The 22,494-nt window shown below is 38.6% G+C and overlaps 1 protein-coding gene and 1 pseudogene across 1 annotated transcript; one reads left to right on the top strand and one right to left on the bottom strand.

Annotated features, from left to right (window-relative positions):
- The first annotated feature begins 694 nt into the window (after positions 1-694).
- Positions 695-3,515, top strand: LOC107772603 (uncharacterized; annotated as a pseudogene).
- An 18,041-nt stretch (positions 3,516-21,556) lies between these two features.
- On the bottom strand, positions 21,557-22,165 carry LOC142176086 (secreted RxLR effector protein 161-like). Its single transcript, XM_075243152.1, has one exon. The coding sequence runs from the start codon at positions 22,163-22,165 to the stop codon at positions 21,557-21,559; it is 609 nt and encodes a 202-aa protein (XP_075099253.1).
- Between the last annotated feature and the right edge of the window lie 329 nt (positions 22,166-22,494).

Genomic DNA, 22,494 nt, shown 5'->3' with positions numbered 1-22,494 from the left:
TCGAATGGGTGATAGGCTATGTGTAGCAAACGTAGATGGGTTGAGGCATGTTATTCTTGAAGAAGCTCACAACACTAAATACACTATATATCCTGGATCTACAAAAATGTACCACGACCTGAAGTAATTTTATTGGTGGGAAGGTATGAAGAAAGATGTTGCTAACTTTGTTTCTAGTTGTTTGACTTGTTAGCAAGTCAAGGCTGAGCATCAGCGACCCACAGGACTACTACAACAAATTGAGATTCCAGAGTGGAAATGGGAAACAATTACTATGGATTTTGTAACCGGGTTACCACGAACCCTTAGAGGTTATGATATTGTATGGGTGATTGTAGATCGACTGACGAAATCAACACACTTTTTGCCGGTAAAGACTACATATGGTGGAGTCAGGTATGCACAGATATTTATGAACGAAATTGTCCGACTTCACGGAGTTCTAGTATCCATCATCTCTGATAGAGGATCATGGTTCACTTCACGCTTTTGGAAATCTTTTCAAGAAGCATTGGGTACACGAGTAGATCTTAGTACTGCATATCATCCACAGACAGATGGACAGTCTGAACGTACTATTCAGATCTTGGAGGATATGTTGAGAGCTTGCATTCTTGAGTTTGGAGGTAGTTGGGACACTTATCTACCTTTAGCTGAATTTGCTTACAACAATAGCTTCGAGTCCAGTATTTAAATGGCACCGTATGAAGCATTGGATGGTAAAAGATGTCGTTCTCCTATCGGATGGTTTGAAGCTGGTGAGACTAACTTATTGGGTCCTGACAAAGTACAAGAAGCTATGGACAAAGTCTAGTTGATCAGACATAGATTGCTTACAGCTCAAAGTAGACAAAAGTCTTATGCTGATAAGAGAAGAAGAGATTTAGTATTCACAATTGGAGACAAAGTGTTCTTACGAGTCTCTCCCATGAAAGGTGTGATGTGATTTGGGAAAAGAGGCAAGATGAGCCAGGTTTATGGGACCGTATGAGATACTAGATCGAGTGGGAGCTGTGGCTTATCATTTGGTACTTCCTCCTGAGTTATCTTTTATTCACCCAGTGTTTCATGTCTCAATGCTAAGAAAATGTATATCAGACTCATCGCAGGTACTTGAAGCACCAACTATACCGCTAGATGAGAAGTTGTCTTACGAGGAAGAGCCGATGGCAATTGTTGATAGACAAGTAAGAAAGCTACGGTCAAAAGAAATTGTGTTCGTAAAAGTTTTATGGAGAAATCATGCCGTTGAAGAAGCTACTTGGGAAATAGAGGATAATATGCGAGTCAAGTACCCCCATTTGTTTCAGTCTACAGGTATGTACTTGAGTTAAATTCGGGGACTGAATTTTATAAGGCGAGGAAAATGTAATACTCCTCATTAAAAAAAATTAAAAAAATAAGGTAGTTAAGTAATTTGCAACAAAAAAATACAATAAGAGATGAATTGGGGTCAAAGCCCTACGTTAACTAAACAAAGGAATTGGGGGCAAGCTATTCAACTCGGCAGAAGCAAAAACGAATAGAAGCATCGAAGGTAAAATCACAAAGTTGGTTTGCTCTTTTCTAGCAAACAAATTTACGGAGGAGGAAAATAAGTTAGGTAATTGAACTAATTTTTTTTCCATGGTAATCTATATGAGATTTCTTTTACTCAATACTTAGCATAATATTAGTGATTATTTTGTTAACTAAGGGAAGAAACAAAAAAATTTAAGTTACTTTTAATTTAGTATGAACATGGATTCTCATTAGATGAATAAGTATTTTATTAATCTTATAGCAAACAATTTAGTCTAGTGTAGAAACTCGAATGCTTGTAAGGCACTACGTGAGGACAAGAAATAGTTTCATATGAAAATAAATCAAATTCTTAATGCCCTTTGTATATAGTAGTATCAATAAATTATAGGACCAAACAGAGATTCAAAGGCTTTTGTTGAAAGCATTATTTTTCAATTTAGAGGGTAAATTTTCTTACTTCAATTTGGTTAAGATTATCATCTCAGTGTATGTACAAAAGATATTATTATTGACAATGATCCTTAATGATTTAGATTTATACATATGTTTGGCATAATCTGGGATAAAAGAAAAATATTGATGAATAAATATACGAGTAAGTTGAAATTGATAGGTTATAGACTATTTAAATTACTTATAGTATGGATAACTATAATTCGGCAAATTGATGGTAGAACATAAAACTCTGAGGATTTGGGTAATCTATATTAGCTATGAATTAGCTTAAACAAAGAAATTAACACAAGATCGATATTGATGCGATTATAGATTGATTGAAGAAAATCGTACAGATCGCTCGAGGTGACGAGTTTGATATTTCAACATGAGTACAGTGAGTAGTAATCTTACCGCAATTTGTGTTTTCATAACTTGCATGATTTACACATGATTTTTAATATGAATATGTTACCGACTATTTTAAGTTGCATGTGGGACAAGTTTTTTACTCGATATGATATCGAAATAGTTACTTGAGAAGATTACCGTTGTTTTAAATATTTTCGTTGTCACTAGATCTGTTTTACCGTTACTTGAATTTATTGTTATCAAAAAGAAATTATATGATTTGATAAGAACCGAAATGCCCTATATTGTTTTAAAATATTTTCTATGGGTATATACGGATTACAGAGACAAGTATAAATGGGAGTAGACATTGAAGGATCCCGTAGCTAATAGCGGGTTCGTTAAACCTGGTGTACCTTATAATTACAGATTACCATTATAGCCCTCGCTAGTGGGAAGGTAGAACTAGCATACCGTTACTGATTTCCCTCGAGTAGGGACTACCGTCATATTTGACTTCTTGCGAATAAGTCCACAGTCATACCGATTACATGATCCGTTCATTGAAACCTCTCAAATGTGAATATTGATATTGTACAGTGGTTACTGAGCTTATTACTAAATTATTATATGTATTATACTACAAGAAGAACATGATGAGACTGAAAATTAATTATTGTTTCTGAAAGGGCATTTTTATGTTATTTTCTCTTTGAGATACTAGCATGTTTCTATCTTGTCCCCCAAATAAAAACGGTTGTGGTTAAGTGCTATTACTCACTGAGCTAGCGACTCATTCCTTAGAGACAACAGTTGACGCAGGCGAGGATTTCGTTAGTTAAAGCGCACAAATTGATATTTCTCGGTGAGTCTTGCACTTGTTCGCGTGGGCAGAGATTTTATTTATTGTTATGGTTTTTTCATTGAACTCTTAGAGTCGCTCCATAGTCATTATTTTAGTGTCATAAGTATTTTTTCGTTATTATAGTCTTATGTTGAGTATCGTTCTTATTTATCAAAGTTGGAGATAAATTAGTATTTTCTAGTGGTTACTTAGTGGTTTAGTTATAGTAGAGACTTGTATTGGTTAATTGACAAGCTGTCAATTGTTTGGTATGATATTAGGATGTTTGGTTGTTGATTTGAGACAGGAAAATTTTTGGGATGGTCTAAAAACAGGGGAAACTTTGTCCGATTTTCTATAAAATTTCCAATGAGGCTTATTTGGGAGCACTTGCTCCTAAGCGCCGGTCACAATCCTAAATTGGGTCGTGACAATATTTCATCTAAATCTTTGATTTCTTCTTTGATTATGAGTAGCTAAATCCATTAGCTAGGGTTGTGGCTCAACCCTAGTGTGGGTATTTAATGGGTCTTCGATTCTAGGGCTTAAATGTTTATGGGTGAATGATATTTGGCTTGATTTATGCTTTAAATGTTGAATTGGTGGTTGCAAACACTGATTTGTGCCTTTTTGACTTAGGCTCTTCTTGAGAAAGAGAGACTAAGTCTAGGAAATTCAGACCAACAAGGAATTGGGGTGCATTCAAGATATTAATAGCCCTAATTAAAGGGTTAAACCTAGAGATAGTAATACCCGACTTGAGCCATAATTGCTTGCATTGTTTGACACCCAATTGGGCTTGAGAAAGTCAATTAGGGCAAAGTCATTCAAACTACCAAGAGGTATAGAGTGAGTAGTTACGTGCAATGGCTATATCATGATCCCAATAATAACAAGTTTGCCCTAAGTTTTAGACCCCGTTAGATACCCGCCTAGGTGTAAGTCACTTCCTTAGTGCCTTTAGACCAATTAAGAAAACCATACAAAAATATCATACTTAGCTTATTTTCCTGCATCATTAGTATTAAAGTAGAATAGTAAACAAACAAAGAATGATTTGAAGTGCAATTAAGAACATCGCACATTGCTAGATTAGATAGGAACCCAATTCCAAACATATCTTAGCTCTATGTGGATTCGATACCGACTTTTCAGGTAAAAGCTGCATCGACCGCTCTTACCACTCTATAATGGCATAGGGTTGGACGTGATCACTTATTTTTTGCAACGATGCCAAAACTATAGTGATAGGGAATCACTATAGTGGTATAGTGTTATAGGGCCACTAGCAATATCATCTACATTGTTAACCCCACTAGGTATTCATTAATAAATTCTAACTATTTTAAGCCTAATTTAATTAGCACTAATGAACCCTTAGGTCAAAATTTAAAAGAAAAGAAGAAGAAGAAGAAGTAAAAACTAACAATTAAAAGAAAGACAAATACAAAATTAAAGAATAATGAAGGAGTGAAATTACCAGATGTGTAATGTGCGATGAAAATGGACTTTAATTTTGTGTTCTGCAGATTAGGGCATGGATGACTAGTGATAATTTTACTGTGAAAGTCAAATGAGCGAAAAGTGTAAAAGGCTTCCTGAACTCCTACTTATATAAAATACCCTAGGATCCACAATACTTATCTGGCGCAGCCACGGTAAATCACCGCGGTCTGCGCTTGTGAAGAACAGAAGACTTGTTTGATTTAAACTACTGCTGAGTGCGGTAAATGGTACGCTACCGCGATTAGGCACCGCTGACCGCATAGAATGTACCGCAAACGCGGTTAAAACTTCAGAGAAGACTCATTTTGGACTTTTCAAAACTGCGTACGCCGCCAATTTCTGCCTCCGCGATAAGGCCACTGCTGACAGCGGAAAATGGAGCGCTGTCAGCGGTCCAACTTCAGACTGTTGCACAATTTTTCAAGCTTAGTCCTGCATTGTATCAAACATTCCTACACACATCTCACAACCAGTTAGTTCAAAATAAAGCCTACACTAAGAATAAAATATAAACAAAAAAATAAAAACACATGGGTTGCCTCCCAAGAAGCGCCTGATTTAACGTGGCGGCACGACGCAGGTTACCATCAATCATTTGAGATGGATCATTGCCACTATGTGTCTATCACCAAACTTGCCAAGATAGTGTTTCACTCTATTCCCATTAACTCAGAAGATTTCACCATTTTTGTTTTTCAAATTAAGAGCACCAAACGGAGTTACAAGCACCAGCTCAAAAGGTCCACTCCATTTTGACTTAACCTTTCCCGGGAATAGTCGTAACCGGAGTTGAATAAGAGAACCAAGTCACCTTCTTTGAATTCCTTGCTATGGGCATACTTGTCATGTAAGTACTTCATCTTTTCATTATACAAGGATGAGCTAGAATAGGCATGGAATCGGAACTCATCGAGCTCATTGAGTTGCTCCTCCCGAAGATTTGTTGCAACATCCCATTCAAGATTTAACTTCCTCAAAGCACACATGGCCTTGTGCTCTAGCTCAACTGAGAGACAGCAAGTTTTCCCAAACACCAACCGGTACGGAGACATACCAATCGGAGTCTTGTAAGCAGTCCTTTAAGCCCACAAAACATCATCTAGTTTCTTTGACCAATTGGTCCTATTTGCATTGACAGTATTTGACAATATGCTCTTAATCTCCTTGTTGGAGACCTCAACTTGCCCACTAGCTTGAGGATGGTAAGGGGTTGAAACCTTGTGATTGACACCTGTCAAATGCCTTATTGCAAAAATGAGAACCCCTATCACTGATGATTGCTCTAGGAGTGCAAAACCGAGTAAAGATATTCTTCTTGAGAAAAGCAACCACACTTCGGGCCTCGTTGTTGGGTAAAGACACGGCCTCAACACATTTGAAAACATAATCAATGGCCACTAGAATTTATGTGTTGCCACATGAACTCACAAAGGCTTTCATGAAGTCAATGTCCCACACATCAAATATGTCAACCTCACGAATAGTGGTAAGAAGTATTTCATCCTTCTTTGAAATTCCACCTGCTCTCTGACACTCATCACATCTCTTCATAAGAACCCCCGCATCCTTGTACAATGTATGCCACTAAAAATCACAACAAAGCACCTTTGAAGCTTTCCTCGCCCCACCATGATGACCACCGTAGGGGGAGAAATGCCAAGCATCCAGAATATTCACTTGCTCTTCTTCCGGAACATATCTCCAGATCATACCATCATTACATATTTAAAACAAATAAGGCTCATCCAAGCAATAGTCCAAGCTACACCGTTTAAGCTTCATCATTTGGTTAGAAGAGATCTCATATAGAACAATACCGGTCACAAGAAAGTTAGCAACATCCGGGAACTAAGGCATGCTATTCATATATACAGAGAGGAGTTGCTCATCAGGGAATGGATCATTAATTTCGAGGCCATCACGGGGCCTCCCCTCCTCCTCCAAGCAGGACAAGTGGTCCGCCACTTGGTTTTTACTCCCTTTCTTATCAACAATCTCAAGGTCAAACTCTTGAAGCAATATAAGTCATTTCATCAACCGAGCCTTAGAATCCTTCTTTGTCATCAAGTATCAGAGTGTTGTATGGTCAGTATGAACTATCACCTTGGCACCCATGAGATAAGGCCTAAATTTCTCCATTGCGAACACAATTGCTAGCAACTCTTTTTCCATCACCGTGTAATTCACTTGAGCATCATTCATTATTTTGCTTGCATAATACACCGGGTGAAACATCTTGTTTACTCTTTGACCCAAGATCGCTCCTACCACAACATCACTTGCGTCACACATGAGCTCAAAAGGTAAGTTCCAATTGGGTGCGGTAATAATGTGAGTGGTTGTCAATTTGTACTTGAGAAGTTCAAAATCCTTCGTGCATTCATCATTACACACAAACTTTACTTCCTTTTCCAATAACTTGCACAAAGGATTCACTACCTTAGAAAAGTCTTTGATGAATCTTCGGTAGAACCCCGCATACCCAAGAAAACTCTTATTCCCCTTGACTGAAGTAGGAGGAAGAAGCTTTGAGATCACTTCAATTTTCGCTTTATCCACCTCTATTCTGTTCTTTGAGATCTTATGGCCGAGGAAAATGCCCTTCTCGACCGTAAAGTGGCATTTTTCCCAGTTAAGCACAAGATTTGTCTCTTCACACCGAGCTAACACCTTGTCAAGATTCTTCAAACACTCATCAAAGGAGTCACCCACAACACTGAAATCATCCATGAACACCTCCAAGAATTCATCCACCATGTCGGTAAATATAGCCATCACACACCGCTGAAATGTAGCCGGTGCATTACACAAACCATATGGCATCCTAGAAAATGCAAAGGTGCCATACGGACACGTGAATGTGGTTTTCTCTTGGTCTTCCAGAGCAATCAAAATTTGGTTGTAACTTAAGTACCCATCCAAGAAATAGTAGAAGGCACGCCCAACAAGTCTATCTAGCATTTGGTCAAGAAAGGGCAATGGAAAATGATCCTTGCGGGTCAGTTTATTCAGCTTGCGATAGTCCATGCACACCCTCCATCTGGTGACAGTCCTGGTGGGAATCAACTCATTTTGCTTATTGGTAACGATAGTCATATCACCCTTCTTCAGCACACATTGCACCGGCGAAGTCCAAGAACTATCCGAGATGGGGTACACAACCCCTGCAACTAACCACTTGATCACCTCCTTTTTGACAACCTCTTATATAGCCTCGTTCAACCTCCTTTGATGTTCTACGGAGGGTTTGGCATTATCTTCGAGTATAATCTTGTGCATGCAAAATGTGGGGCTTATTCCCTGAATATCAGCTAGAGTCCATCCAATTGCCTTCTTCCTTCTTTGGAGCACCTCCAGTGTTGCATCTACCTGCACATTAGTAAGACAAGATGAAAGAATAACAGGTAAAGTTATACTAGGGCCTAAAAATTCATACCTGAGGTGTGAAGGCAATTGCTTCAACTCCAAAATGGGAGGTTCCTCAATTGAGGCTTTGTTGGCAGAGTCTTTATGTTCTCAAGATCCAAGGAGATCTTGCGGGGCTCATAAGAATAAGATCCCATTTCGTGCAAAGCATTGACACACTTACTTGCTAGGAAAGGTCTTCCCAATATTATCGGCACCTCATAGTCGACCTTGCAGTCCAGAATCACAAAGTCAGCAAGCAAAATAAACTTATCCACCCGAACAAGAACATTATCAATAATACCAAGCGGCCTCTTTATTGTTCTATCCGTATTTGCAATATCATTGAAGTAGCTCTCGGTTGACCAATACCCAAAGTTTTGAACACGGATTAAGGCATCAAATTGATACTTGCTCCCAAATCACACAATGCCTTTGCAAAATCTGTACTCCCAATAGTACATGGAATGGTGAAAGCACCGGGATTTCAAGCTTTGGAGCCATCTATTGCACAATTGCACTTACTTGATGAATCATTTTGATGGTGTCACAATCCATGGATCTCGTTTTAGTCACCAAGGCTTTCATGAACTTGGCATAACCTAGCATTTGCTCAAGAGCTTCCACCAAAGGAACATTGATCGACAAGTTTTTCATCATCTCAATAAACTTCTTAAATTGGTTTTCATTCTTTTGCTTCGCAAGTCATTGAGGGTAAGGTGGAGGAGTCCTTGGCAAGGGACCCTTAGCCTTGGGCATTACCATTTTCGGTATGTCTATTATGTGTTCCCTAGATGGGTTCACGTCATTTGAGTCTCCACCTCATTATCATGAATATCAATTCTCACTTTCGCATTCAAATTCTCTTCACTCACTTGCTTATCAACTATAGGAACATCATCATCTTGCACTTCAACCTCATCACTCACAACTTCCTTTTTCTTGGAGGTATTCACATCACCACCTCAATCACTTCTTGTGATCACCACCATTGCAAGCCCAATATTGTTCGCACCCTTCAGGTATACTAACGTATCACTAGGTAGATCCTCCTTAGGGTGAGTACTCAAAAACTGTGAAATCTGGCCAAGTTGAACCTCCAAGTTTCAGATTGAAGTATTATGGGATGCCAACTGGGCATCAGAGTCAGCACTATGTTTCATCATTTGTTTAAACATCATCTCGATCATTCCCATCTCATTGTTTGACGAGCTAGGACCTTAGGACAGAAATAGAGGCGGGTTGTTTGGTTGTTGATACATCGGAGGTCTTTGAAAGTCTTGCCCCCTATTCCCATGATTGCTATTATTCCAAGCCCCTTGGTTGTTGTTTCCTCCCCAATTGTTGTTGTTGCCACTCGAGTTTCCCTGGTTGTTCTAATTGCCTTAATTCTGATTGTTGTTCCCCCAGTTGCTATTTCCTTGTTGGTTTTGATTCTTGCAATTTCCTTGGGATCTCCATTGTTGTTGTTGGTTAGGAGCATTGCCCCTTTGTCCTTGATAATTGTTCACGTACTGCACTTTTTCACTTTTCTCATCGTACCCATCATCTTGGTTGAAACCACCACTACCCTGCTTATATTGATCTGGACTACCTTGAACTTGTTGACTTCTTTGTCGCCTCTTGTTGACCAACATGTTCACACCTTCCATAGCATTTACTTGTCTCAGCGCTTGAACTTATTGCAATTGAGGTTTTGCCAACTGGTTCATTGTTGTAGTTAACTCTGTCATTGCCTGACCATAGTCGTGGAGTTCTTTATGCAGGTGAATGACAGTCAGATCACCTGTGGCACATTAGCTCGACTTTGCTAAGCTGAGGAAGTATCTGTCATCTCATCCAATATATCACAAGCCTCAGCATAAGGTGTGTTCATAAAATTTCCCCGTGCTAGCTGGTTCACTACACACTAATTAGTCATGTTAATGCCACGGTAGAATGTCTGTTGGATCATTGCTTCGGTCATGTCATTGTTCGAACATTCTTTCACCATTATCTGATGTCTCTCCCAGATCTCATGAAGTGGTTCATTAGGTTCCTATTTGAAGGCCAAAATCTCATCTCTCAAAGTCATTATATGCCCTGGCGAGAAAAACTTAGCTATAAACTGTTCCGCCAACTCATCCCACGTAGTGATGGAATAGTTGGGAATCCTTTCGAGCCAGTCCAAATCTTTCCCTCTGAGTGAAAAAGGGAACAAAGTTGGATCCGGGGTGGGGAAATTGCACTTGCGTATCCTTCATTTGGAAGCACCCGAGGAGCGACTTTTGGAGAAGGCGGGCGAGGGTCTGGAACATTGTCATTGGCCTAGCAGCCTCTTCTTTGACCTTGAGGAACTAGAGGCACCTCATCTTCACCATTATCATCTACCTCCTCCCCTGGGAGAACATTTCCAAGAGGATCATTGTTTGCCATTTCGTACCTGAATTGATGACACACACAAGTTAGTAACATAGAAGGAAAGAAAAACAAGACACAAAACTTGTTAGATAGATAGCCAAAACCGTTTAGCTCCCCCCGAATGGCACCAAAAAGTGATCAGGTCCAACCCTATACCACTATAGAGTGGCAAGAGCGGTCGATGCAGCTTTTACCCGAAAGGTTGGGATCGAATCCACAGAGAGTTAAGATATGTTTGGAATTGGGTTCATATCTAATCTAGCAATGTGCGATGTTCTTAATTGCACTTCCAATCATTCTTTGTTTATTTACTATTCTACTTTAATACTAATGATACAGGAAAATAAGCTAAGTATGATATTTTTGTAAGGTTTTCTTAATTGGTCTAAAGGCACTAAGGAAGTGACTTACACCTAGGCGGGTATCTAACGGGGTCTAAAACTTAGGGCAAACTTGTTATAATTGGGATCATGATATAGCCATTGCACGTAACTACTCACTCTATACCTCTCGGTAGTTTGAGTGACTTTGCCCTAATTGACTTTCTCAAGCCCAATTAGGTGTCAAAAAGTTCAAGCAATTATGGCTCAATTTGGGTATTACTATCTCTAGGTTTAACCCTTTAATTGGGGCTATCAATATCTTGAATGCACCCCAATTCCTTGTTGGCCTGAATTTCCTAGACTTAGTCTCTCTTTCTCAAGAAGAGCCTAAGTCAAAAAGGCACAAATCAGTGTTTGCAACCACCAATTCAACATTTAAAGCATAAATCAAGCCAAATATCATTCAGTCATAAACATTTAAGCCCTAGAACTGAAGACCCATTAAATACCCACACTAGGATTGAGCCACAACCCTAGCTAATGGGTTTAGCTACACATAATCACAGAAGAAATCAAAGATTTAGATGAAATATAACCCATAAAAAGTAATTACAAGAGAAGAATATAAGATTAATAATTAACCAAGCTCTAAAATTACTCAAAAAGGCTACAAACGGTAGTTCACGTGCTCTTCTAAACAACGGATAGCCTAAAAATCTGAAAAAGAACTATTTATACACAGCTAAATTTTCCGAGCAAAAATGCCCTACGAAGGTTCCGCTGATAGCGGAAAATGGATTGTTGCAGCTCTATAACTACCGTGGCCGAGCAAAAGTAAGCGCGGACTGCGGTCTTCAATTTTTAACTCCATTTTTGGTTCTCTGAATCTCGCTTCCGCTGAGGGCGATAACTTGACCGCTGCCACATCAGAGATACTGCTACCGCGCAATTTCACCGCGGACAGTGATAACTTGTTAAGCCCAAAACATCACTCTCTGAACTTTGCCACATTTGAGAGCATAAACAAGACTGCCTCAGCGGTGAACCCTCCGCGTCCGCGGCAGTTTCTTAGCTGTCAGCGCTCTTTTGACTCAGCTTTGAACTTGTGCAGGTTTCACTCCTTTTGGAGCTGGTTATGACTTCCTTGTCTCTTTTTGACCAAACACTGCAAACAATCACAATAAGTTAGCTTTCGGAAATACTTGTACACACTTTTAATCTAAAACCGAAGTAAAAAAGGAGCATAAAACAGGCTAGAATCCCTAGTCATTATACGGTCGCACTTACAAATGTGCAGTCCGCAGAAGTTGAAGGAGTACGGCCGCAACCTAGAATTGTGCGACCACAGAACTGGAACCTATCAAGCCAAGTCTCAATGTGTGGACCACACACATAATTGTGCAGCCGCAGGACCTCTGCAGGGGCAATTTTGTCACATATTTTCAGCTTAGGTTTTTGTCATTTTTAGGTCAAGTTTTGTTTAGAGAGAGCAACTGAGCCATTTTTACTTACTGTATTGGGTCACATTGTACATGTTTAGCTTTTAAACATTAGATTTTTTTCCCTTAGTCAAGTATTATGAATTCTATCTTAGTTTCTTCTATAATTTCTTCATTTTCCATGAGTAGCTAAATTTCTAGCTAGAGTTGTGACCCAACCCTAGTGTGGGTACTTAATGGGTGTTTGATTTAGGGCTTGTTTGTGATTGGGTTAATGGTATTTAGCCTAGTTTTTGCTTGAATTCAAGAACTAATGGTTGCAAACGTTGATTCATACCTATTTGATCTAGTCTCTACTTGAGAAAGATAGACTAAGTCTAGGAAAAATTAGCTAACAAATAATTAGGGTAAACTCAAGAAATTGATAGCCTAATAAAAGGGTTGAGTCTAGAGATAGTAAGACCCAACTGGAGCATTTATCACTTGTTTTGTGCAATACCCATTTGGACTTGAGAAAGCCAAATTGAGCAAAATCACTCTAACTACCGAGAGGTATTGAGTGGGTAATTGCATGTTATTGCTATATTACAACCCGACTAATCAAACTTGCCCTAGAGTTTACAACCCATTAGGTAACCACCTAGGTGAAAGTCACGATCCTAGATCTTTTATCATTTGAAAAACAACAACACCAAAAATATTGTCTATTAGCTTTTAATTACAATCAATAGCTTAAAAGTAAAAGTAGAAACAACAATTGAGTATGTGGAAGTGCAATCATGGGCACATCATACAGTCACACTAGGTGTATACCTAATCCAACATCTAACTCCTTGTGGATTTGATCCCGACTTGCGTTGGATTTTTATCATGCTTGGACTGCCTCATAACCTATATTTGTAGTGTGATTTTGGGCGACATCAGCCTTACCTGGTACCGATAGAAGAGGGCCAACGATGTCCATCCCTCACTTTATGAACGGCTATGGGGATAAAACCAAATACAGTAGCTCCCTGGGTTGATGAATCATTGGAGAATGTATTTGACATTTATCACATTTTTGCACAAATTCCTTCACATCTTTTTACATATCAACCCAAAAGTAGCTGGCACTGATTCCCTTTCGAACCAGTGATTCAGCGCCTGAGTGGTTCCAGCATATGCCTTCGTTGACTTCCCTCAAAACATACTTGGTATATCCCGGTCCCAGACATATTGCTTGCAGACCGTCGAACATACTTCTTAGTAAGGCTCCACTTTCGAACATGCTAAATCGGGTTGCCTTTGTGTGCAGGGCCCTCGATTACTTTGGATCTAAGGGAAGTTTTACGTTCTTCAAATACTCTATGTACTTGTTTCTCCAATCCCAAGTCAAGCTTGTGGAGTTTATCTCAGCATGGTCTTATTCAACCACTAACCTTTTGAGTTGTATGATAGCCCCCGAATTGAGTTCGTTGTCTTCGACCGAAGACCCTAGGTTTGCGAGGGCATCGGCTTCGCTATTTTGATCTCGAGGCACATGTTGCAATGTCCATTCCTTGAATCGGTGTAGAGTTATTTGTATCTTATATAGGTATCTTTGCATTTGTTCCTCCCGAACTTCAAAAGTTCTGTTAACCTGATTTACAATGAGGAGAGAGTCGCATTTGGCTGCGATCACCTCTAATCCCAAGCATTTGGCTAGTTTGAGACCTACAATAATGGCATCATATTCGACCTCATTATTATTCAATTTTATTTCTGATAGATTGTCTAACCATATTACCGGTGGGTGGTTTTAGCACGATGCCGAGTTCACACCCCTTTACGTTCGAAGCACCGTTCGTAATGAGTGTCCAGATCCTCGAAGACGTATCCGAATTGACTAATAGTTATCTTTCAACCTCGGGTACTAAGACCGGCATGAAGTCAACCACGAAGTCTACCAAGATTTGATACTTGATAGTTGTTCGGGGTCGATACTCAATATTGTACCCGCTGGTTTCTACAGCCCATTTGGCCAATCGTCCCCAAAGCTCAAGTTTATGCAAAATATTTTGAAGAGGATAAGTTGTTACAACACATATGGGATGACATTGAAAGTATGGTTTTAGTTTTCTAGAGGTACTTATCAAAGCGAGTGCTAACTTTTCTAGAAGAGGATACCTAGTTTCGACCTCACCTAGGGTCCAACTAACATAATAGATAGGGAATTGTGAACCTTGTTCTTCTTGGACTAGGACTATACTTAATGCTATCTCTAATACTGCCAGATATAAATAAATTTGTTCGTCTGCCCTCGACGTGTGAAGCAGAGGTGGGCTCGACAAGTACCGTTTAAGCTCCTCCAAGGCCTGTTGGCATTCCGGAGTCCGTGTAAAGTTACCAGGGCGGCTACACGCCCTGTTAACCTCTGCAGGGCCTTTACATTGTCTACTACCGTGATTTCCTTGATAGCTTTGATTTTTCTGGAGTTGATCTCGATTCCTCGATTTGATATCATGAAGCCGAGTAATTTGCCGAAGCCGACCCCAAACATGAATTTTTCTAGGTTGAGCTTCATGTTGTATTTCTTCAGTATGCTGAAAGTTTCCAACAAATGCTTCAAATGGTCCTCTGATCGTAGGGACTTAACTAGCATATTATCAACATAAACTTCCATAGATTTCCCTATTTGTTCTTCGAACATTCGATTTACTAGGCGTTCATAGGTTTCACCGACATTTTTTAATGCAAATGGAATTACATTATAGTAGTAGATACCATACTTAGTGATGAACGAGGTCATTTCCTACTCTTCTGGGTTCATTCGTATTTGATTGTACCCAGAATAGGCATCGAAAAATTGAGGATCTCATGGCTGGCTATGGCATCGATCATGCAATCGATATTAGACAAAGGAAAAGAATCCTTGTGGCATGCTTTATTTAAGTCTTTGTAATCTACACATATTCTAAGTTTGTTTCCCTTCTTAGGGACTACTACTACATTCGCTAACCATTCGGGATATTTTACCTCCAAGATGGATCCTATATTGAGAAGTTTAGTTATTTTGTCTTTGATGAAAGCGTGTTTGACCACGGGCTGGGGTCTTCTTTTTTGCTTTATCGAATGGAACGTCGGGTCTAGTATTAGTTTATGGGTGGTGATTTTTGATGGGATCCCTGTCATATCGAGATGGGACCAAGCAAAGCAATCCATATTAGTTTTAAGGAATTGAATAAGTTTTCCCCTGAGCTCGGGGGCTAGCCTCGTGCCCAGGTATACCTTTCATTCGGACTGATGTTCGATCAGTATAATTTGTTCTAACTCTTCGACTGTTGACTTGGTGCGTCGGAATCATCGAAGATTATGAAAGATCGAGGAACCCCAGAGTCATCATCCTCGCCAGTCCCCTGCTTCACGGATTGGGTCGAGGTCGGTGTTTGTGGTTGCTATTTAACCTCTTGTTTTCCCTTCGAGCTTGATCTTTTTGTTGATGAGAGCGCCGATATTAGTATCACTTCGTCGACGACAAGCATTTCCTTGGAGGCGGGTTACTCCCGGTAAACTGCTTTGATTCCCTCTAGCGTTGGGAACTTTAGAACCTGGTGAAGGGTCGAGGGTACTGCCCTCATATTGTGGATCCACAACCTCCAAAATAGGACATTATACCTCATATCACTCTCGATCACACGGAAGTTCATTTCTTGGACGGTCCCAGCCACGTTGACTAGAAACGTTATCTCTCCTTTGGTGGTTTCACATGCCATGTTGAATCCATTTAACACTCGAGCCGCGGCACAACCTGATCCTGTAGTCCGAGCTGTTCAACAACCCTCGACCGAATAATATTGGCCGAGCTACCTGGATTGATTAAAACACGTTTAACTTGAGTTTTATTCATAAGTACAGATATTACCAGTGTGTCATTATGAGGTTGTGCGATCCCTTCTGCATCCTCGTCATTGAAAGACAATGTTCCTTCTGGTACGTAATCCCGAGTTCGCTTCTCCCTTGTGATCGACACCTTGGTGCGTTTAAATATTGGTCCTTGAGGAGTATCGACCCCTCCAACGATGTGAATCACGTGTTGTGGCACTTCTTTCTCATTCTGTCTATTTGAATCTCTATTTTTGATGTGATTCTTGTCCGTATCACTTAAGAATTCTTGAAGGTAACCCTCGTTGAACAATCGGGCTACTTCCTCCCTTAGTTGTCTGTAATCTTCTATTTTATGGCCATGGGTACCATGATACTTGCACACTTGGTTGGGATTTTTCTGGGCTGGATCGGTCTGCAAAGGTCGAGGCCATCTAGTATCTTTGATATGTCCGATGGAATATATGATGGAGGACGCATTAATGTTGAAGTTATACTCTGATAGTCGTGATGGTTCTTTGGGCCCGACATCCGGTCGAAACCACTCTTGCTCATGAGTCCCCGTGAACTTTGACTTCGATCATTTCTCATCTTATTCTGTGCAAAGTTTCTACCAGATCATTTCTCATTTCTCATCAGTCTTCCCGTTATACTTAGGAATTTCAGGCATACGGAACTTCTTAGGGATTGGCTTCGGAGCCTTACTTGGGGGAAAAGGTTTTTGTACAAACTTTTTGGAATCTAGTCCTTTCAATATTGGTGGTGCCCCTGAGATTTGGTCGATCCTGGAGTTATAGGTTTCCACCTTCTTATTGCTTTCCTCGATCTTCTTTTCCACTATCTCGATTCGCTGTCAATTCTTCGAGCATTTTTATATAGTAGGGTTGGTCTCCGATTACTTCTTATTTGATTTCCTAGAAGTCGATTCGACCGTGTGTATAACTTCCTCGGATAGCTCGAGTTCGACCCTGCTCGAAGTGTGGTTCTGATTTTAGAGTTGGGCTATTGCTGCATGTTGGGCCTGCAACATTTCGAATATCACCCGCAGGTTGATCCCGCCATCTTCGCCGATATGTGCGTTCTGAGTAGCTGATCGGATACCCCCGCGAATGTTGCTTTGTGGATCGACAGCCAAATTTTCATTGATGGCTACATGCGAACTCACGTCGATTAGATCTATAACCGGAATTCCATCGAGGCCAGCAGGGGGTACATCGTTTCCTGGTGCAATGTTCTCGTTTTCACCATGTTGGCTGAGATCATTGTCAATATGTTAAGGTGTTGAATGAGAGTTTGACATTTTTTAATCTTGTAATCAAAGATACTTCAATGAACAAGTGTAAAATAGTGTGTGTTACGAAAATTTGTACCAGGCAATCACTATTATCCTTAGCCCCACGGTGGGCACCAAACGTTTTACCCTAAAAACGGATAACAATTAAATTTATATTGTAGTTTTAAAGACACATGATTTTACTTGGCACAAACTGAGAAAAATACAATATTGTTACTGAAATTAACTACAAATAGAAATAAAGAAAACCAAAAGAGATGTATAGCTTTGATCCTCGAGCTAGGTCGCCTTCGAATCAAACAAGTATTTTGTTGAAAAGTATAAACATAATAACAGAGTATTGAGAGCTTAAGAAGACGATAGTATATTGCTTTATGTAACGTGCATATGATCCTTATTACAAATTATCAGACCCCCTTTATATAATAGGGGAATCCCACCATTAATACAATCCTAAATATGGCAAGAAATCCTATGATTAGCTGATTAATCGGCCTCTTCTTGATACGTGACGAGATTTCCGCTGTGATACTTGCCCGATCACGGATATCTTGGCTTTCCGTTATTTGGCCCTGCAGGCTTCCCTCGATCTTGCTCGATCTCTATCCCGCTCGGTCTCGATCTCGATCAGTCCCTAAGTCACGAGCTTGGCCATCTAACTTCGTGTCACGGTCCGGTATGACATAGGGTCGAACCCTGGTCTGTCACGCCCCGATCTTAATTAATCATAAAAAAGGGCAAGCCCAATTTTGACCATATACAATTCCATTGTGATAGTGGACGAAGCTCTTGATTTATCTTTTCTGTGGCTAGACCCTTCTTTTTCTAAAAATTGTGTTGGATGGATTTTTTAGAGCCACTGTTTAAATTTTAATCCCGCTCGGGAAAAAAAATTCGGTCAAACTTTTGAAGCACGCTCATCTATATTTTGGAAATTAATTCTGATAATCACTAGAATATTGAAGCATGATTTGAGCCACAAATGCTGAAAAGTTCTGGTGATCAGCTGAAAATTCTGATGAACGGTCATGATTTGTGGCAAAATCATGACACATCACTTGAGTTTTTCAGCACTAAATCAAAAAACTTGCTGAAATTTTTTGCGAGCCTACTTTAAAATCTATCGCGAGCTATTTTCCCAACTCTTTCGTTACCGGGATAATAAATAATCAACAGTGACACAAAGTATCCGATTTTTGTTATCCTCCCTTTCTTTTCCCTCTTAAGATAGAAATTAGAAAATTATAGTAAAGTTTTTCTTGTTTCTATCCTAGTGCATGTAGGCGAGAGGTTGAGGAGTACCTCTAGATTCAAAAATTCTAGAAAGCTTTGTAGATGGACTTGAATAATTAACCGAAGTCATCCGATGAACGGATTATATAAAAAATAAATTTATTTCTCATTTTAAGTTGGTAAATTTCATGTCACCCCACTTCGGTAGTGGGACTAAAACAACAAAATTGAATCTGAGACTCGATACTTTTTTTAGAACTTCCCATCTTCATTATTATCAGGTCACTTTCGAGCATCATTGGACATACATATAAAAAAAAAATTATACATAGTCGATCGGTAGTCACTATTCACACTTAATTTTTCAACCACATAAGTCTCAGACTCTCATATAGATGTAAACTTTCGCTTTTTATTCAAAAAATTGAAGAAAAAAGTAGATTTACCGGCTAGGCATAATAATGTTGTGCATGTTAAGTCATCAAATCCTTAATTGTAGATCAAGATAATATATAAGGTTACAGTCAAATATATATACTTAATTAGAATAAAAAACATAAAACACAAAATGTTTCTTGGCGAGGAGTAAAGCATACATAGGGATGAATGCTCTACCTACCTTAGACTGTCTCCTATGATCCCAATGAATTTCGTGATCGTTTCGTCACGAACGACTCTAAACTTTACTTTTCCAGAAAAAAAAATTACTTGAAGTCAACAAAATTAGTATTAATATAAGAGTTACGGGTAGTTTGGTTTGAATACGCTTATGCCGGGATAAGTTATACTATGCTGAGATTAGTTATTCTAGTATTGTTTTTTATCCATTATTTTGTATGTTGTATTAAAAATGACAATTGTATAATTTCTAAGAAGAAGGTATAAGTTATCCCGGCACTAATTACCCCACCCTCTACAAGGTACAAGTTATTCCGGTACTAATTTTAATCCCAGAATAACTTACAAGGTTTGCTAACCAAACAAAGTATTAAGGTGGTATTAAATTTTTGTACCAGCACGATACCTTCTTATACCTCATACCAAATGACCCCTTAATTTTTTTTTTTAATACCTTACAATGATATTGAAAGTTAAGTTCTTTATAACGGGCAAATAGAAAAAGTATATAATAGAAATTAGAAAGGTCGAGGAAGCTCTGGACTTTAAATAAGGACCCTTGAAAATGGAAGTGATTAGTAACTGAGTGTCAAAGCACATGGACGACATTCAATATATATATATATATAGTGGAAGGAATGTTGGGAGGAAGCTGATAATTATTTAAAAAGCAATTCACTAATTAAACTTTAATGAGACGACCTTCTTAATTGCAACATCCACTAATAATACAAAAACTTTGCAATCCTATAAACCCTAATTAATAAAAACATCATCTTCCATTCACATATGAAGCGCGATGATCACTACATCCTTTTTTTCTTTAAACTTTATTACCTTTTCATTTATTAATGTTTCTTTATCTTCACATTTGAAGTCAAAAAGGTCACGCACGTCGCCAACTTTGGCTAACAACCAATAATCGAACTTTGAGAAATATATTTTGTGATAAACACTTTTTACTCGTGAATACATCTTTAGGAAAAAGTGTAAGATAATTAATACGCAATCATAGCAGAGATTAAAATACAAACATAAACATAATTTTGAAATAGGTTCAAGAAGCGTACCGTTAACACAGCCCGAAAAACTTGACTGATGGAGCGTGTACTGTTACCACGTATTCAAGAGGTAGAATACGCTAGGGTTTACTAATAGCTAGGGAAATGGAGGTTGGCCTCTATTTATAAAGAGTGTCTACCCATCACAAGACAATAGTTATTGGGTCTCACTTATCCACACATAAATATTTAATATCAGGCCTTTTATTTATCCACCACTTGGGCAACTTCACTATCCTTTCAGGCTATAACCAATTAACGTAAGTCCAAATTCAACATTCTCCCACTTGGACGCCAACGTTAATTGAGGACAAGAAAATAATTTTAAAACTTTTGAGTTTTAAGAAAATCATTTTGAAAAAAAAAGATTTTAAACTCTGCAGTGGCCACACTACTCATATAGCCAAGGATAGAATGACCCATATAACGATCCATCCAGTCTCAATAGAGAAGACTAACAATGAATCATAGCAGGCATCACACTATTTTAAGATATGAATTCTATCTACGACCACATATGCTAGAATTTCCATCAACATGGATCAAACATATGTGCTAAGCATATTATCTTTTTAATCAAGGTGAATAGATTCACACCTCTTAGAAAGAAATAATCCTCCAAGTGATATAATAATCATATCACATCAAGAGCCTCCATATTAAATGATATTAAAATCTTGTCACATTAGGAGATTTTCCTTGTGCCTTACCGGGGATAATCAAGGCAACAAGCAGCAAAACTCAAAGATATCATGAGTTTATGCAATATCTAATTGGAAATAAAAATAAATAAATTATCATGTTAGTCAATAAGCATAACAATTATAAAATAACACAAGCGTGTATAAAATTAGAATTTATTAAAAGCAATATCTCAATCAGCAGCTACAAAATAACTCCTACTAACTAAAGCACATCAAAAGACTCTAAAATACCCATATTTTTAGTATGTTCATTAAATACTACAGGACTAAGACCTTTAGTCAAAGGATCAACCAACATAGATTTTGTTCAATACGTATATCACCTTCTTTTACATGTCTCTAACCTTAAGAAACTTAAGGCTAACATGCTTAGAGCCTCTTGTTCTCTTGTTGTTCTTAGAGAAGAACACAACTACACTATTGTCACAAAAGATAGTCACCGGCTTAGATATAAAATCCACAATTTGCAATTTAGTAAGAAAATTCTTCATCCAAACAACATGTGAAGCAGTCTCAAAACAAGCAATAAACTCAACTTCCATTGTAGATGTAGCAGTGATGCTCTATTTTTTTACTTTTTCAAGAAATAGCACCTCCGCCCAACATAAAAATATACCCAGAAGTTGATTTCATAGTGTCTTGACAACCTACAAAATCATAATCTGAATATACTAGAAGATCCAGATCATCAACCTTTTTGTACACAAGCATGAAGTCTTTAATGCGTTGTAGATATCTCATCACTTTCTTTGCAGCCACCCAATGTACCCACCCAGGATTAGAAGAAAATCTTCCCAACATGTTAACAGCAAATGCAATATCAGGTCTTGTACAAACCTGTATGTACATCAAACAACCAACAACACATGCATATGGCATATCTTTGATGGTTCTCATTTCAACTTTATTTTTCGGACATTGATCTTTACTAAGTTTATCTCCTTTTACAACAGGTGTCACACCAGGTCTGCAGTCTTGCATATTGAAAGTTTTAATAACACTCTCAATGTAGGAACGTTGTGATAAACCTAATAAACCATGTGACTTGTCTTTTTTAATTTCTATCCCAAGAACAAAAGAGGCTTCACTAAGATCTTTCATATCAGACCTAGACAAAAATTGTTTGGTCTCATTCATCAAGCCCAAATCATTTGTGGCAAGAAGAATATCATCAACATGGATAACCATAATAATGAAACTACCATTAGCTATTTTAAGATAAACACATTCATCAAGCTTATTTTTCACATATCCAAATTTTGTAATAATTTCATCAAATTTCAAGTACCACTGCCTAGAGGCTTGTTTAAGCCCATATGTTAATTTGTTAAGTTGCACACTAGATGTTCTTTACCAGCTTCTTTAAACCCTTCAGGTTGAACTATGTAAACTTCTTGAAGCAGAGTCCCATTAGGAAAGCAGCTTTAACATCCATCTGGTGCAACTCTAGATCAAAATGGTCCACAAGAGCTATCACAACTCTAAACGCATCCTTAGATGAAACAGGAGAAAAAGTT

This window comes from Nicotiana tabacum, chromosome 22 (genome assembly GCF_000715075.1).
Source record: "Nicotiana tabacum cultivar K326 chromosome 22, ASM71507v2, whole genome shotgun sequence".
Classification (NCBI taxonomy): domain Eukaryota; kingdom Viridiplantae; phylum Streptophyta; class Magnoliopsida; order Solanales; family Solanaceae; genus Nicotiana; species Nicotiana tabacum.
Note: the sequence above shows the minus strand (reverse complement) of the source record. Positions and strands in the feature narration are given on the sequence as shown.

What these genes read in the sequence shown, in the direction of transcription:
- LOC142176086 (XM_075243152.1), bottom strand. Translation starts at nt 22,165, where the DNA reads ATGGTTATCCATGTTGATGATATTCTTCTTGCCACAAATGATTTGGGC.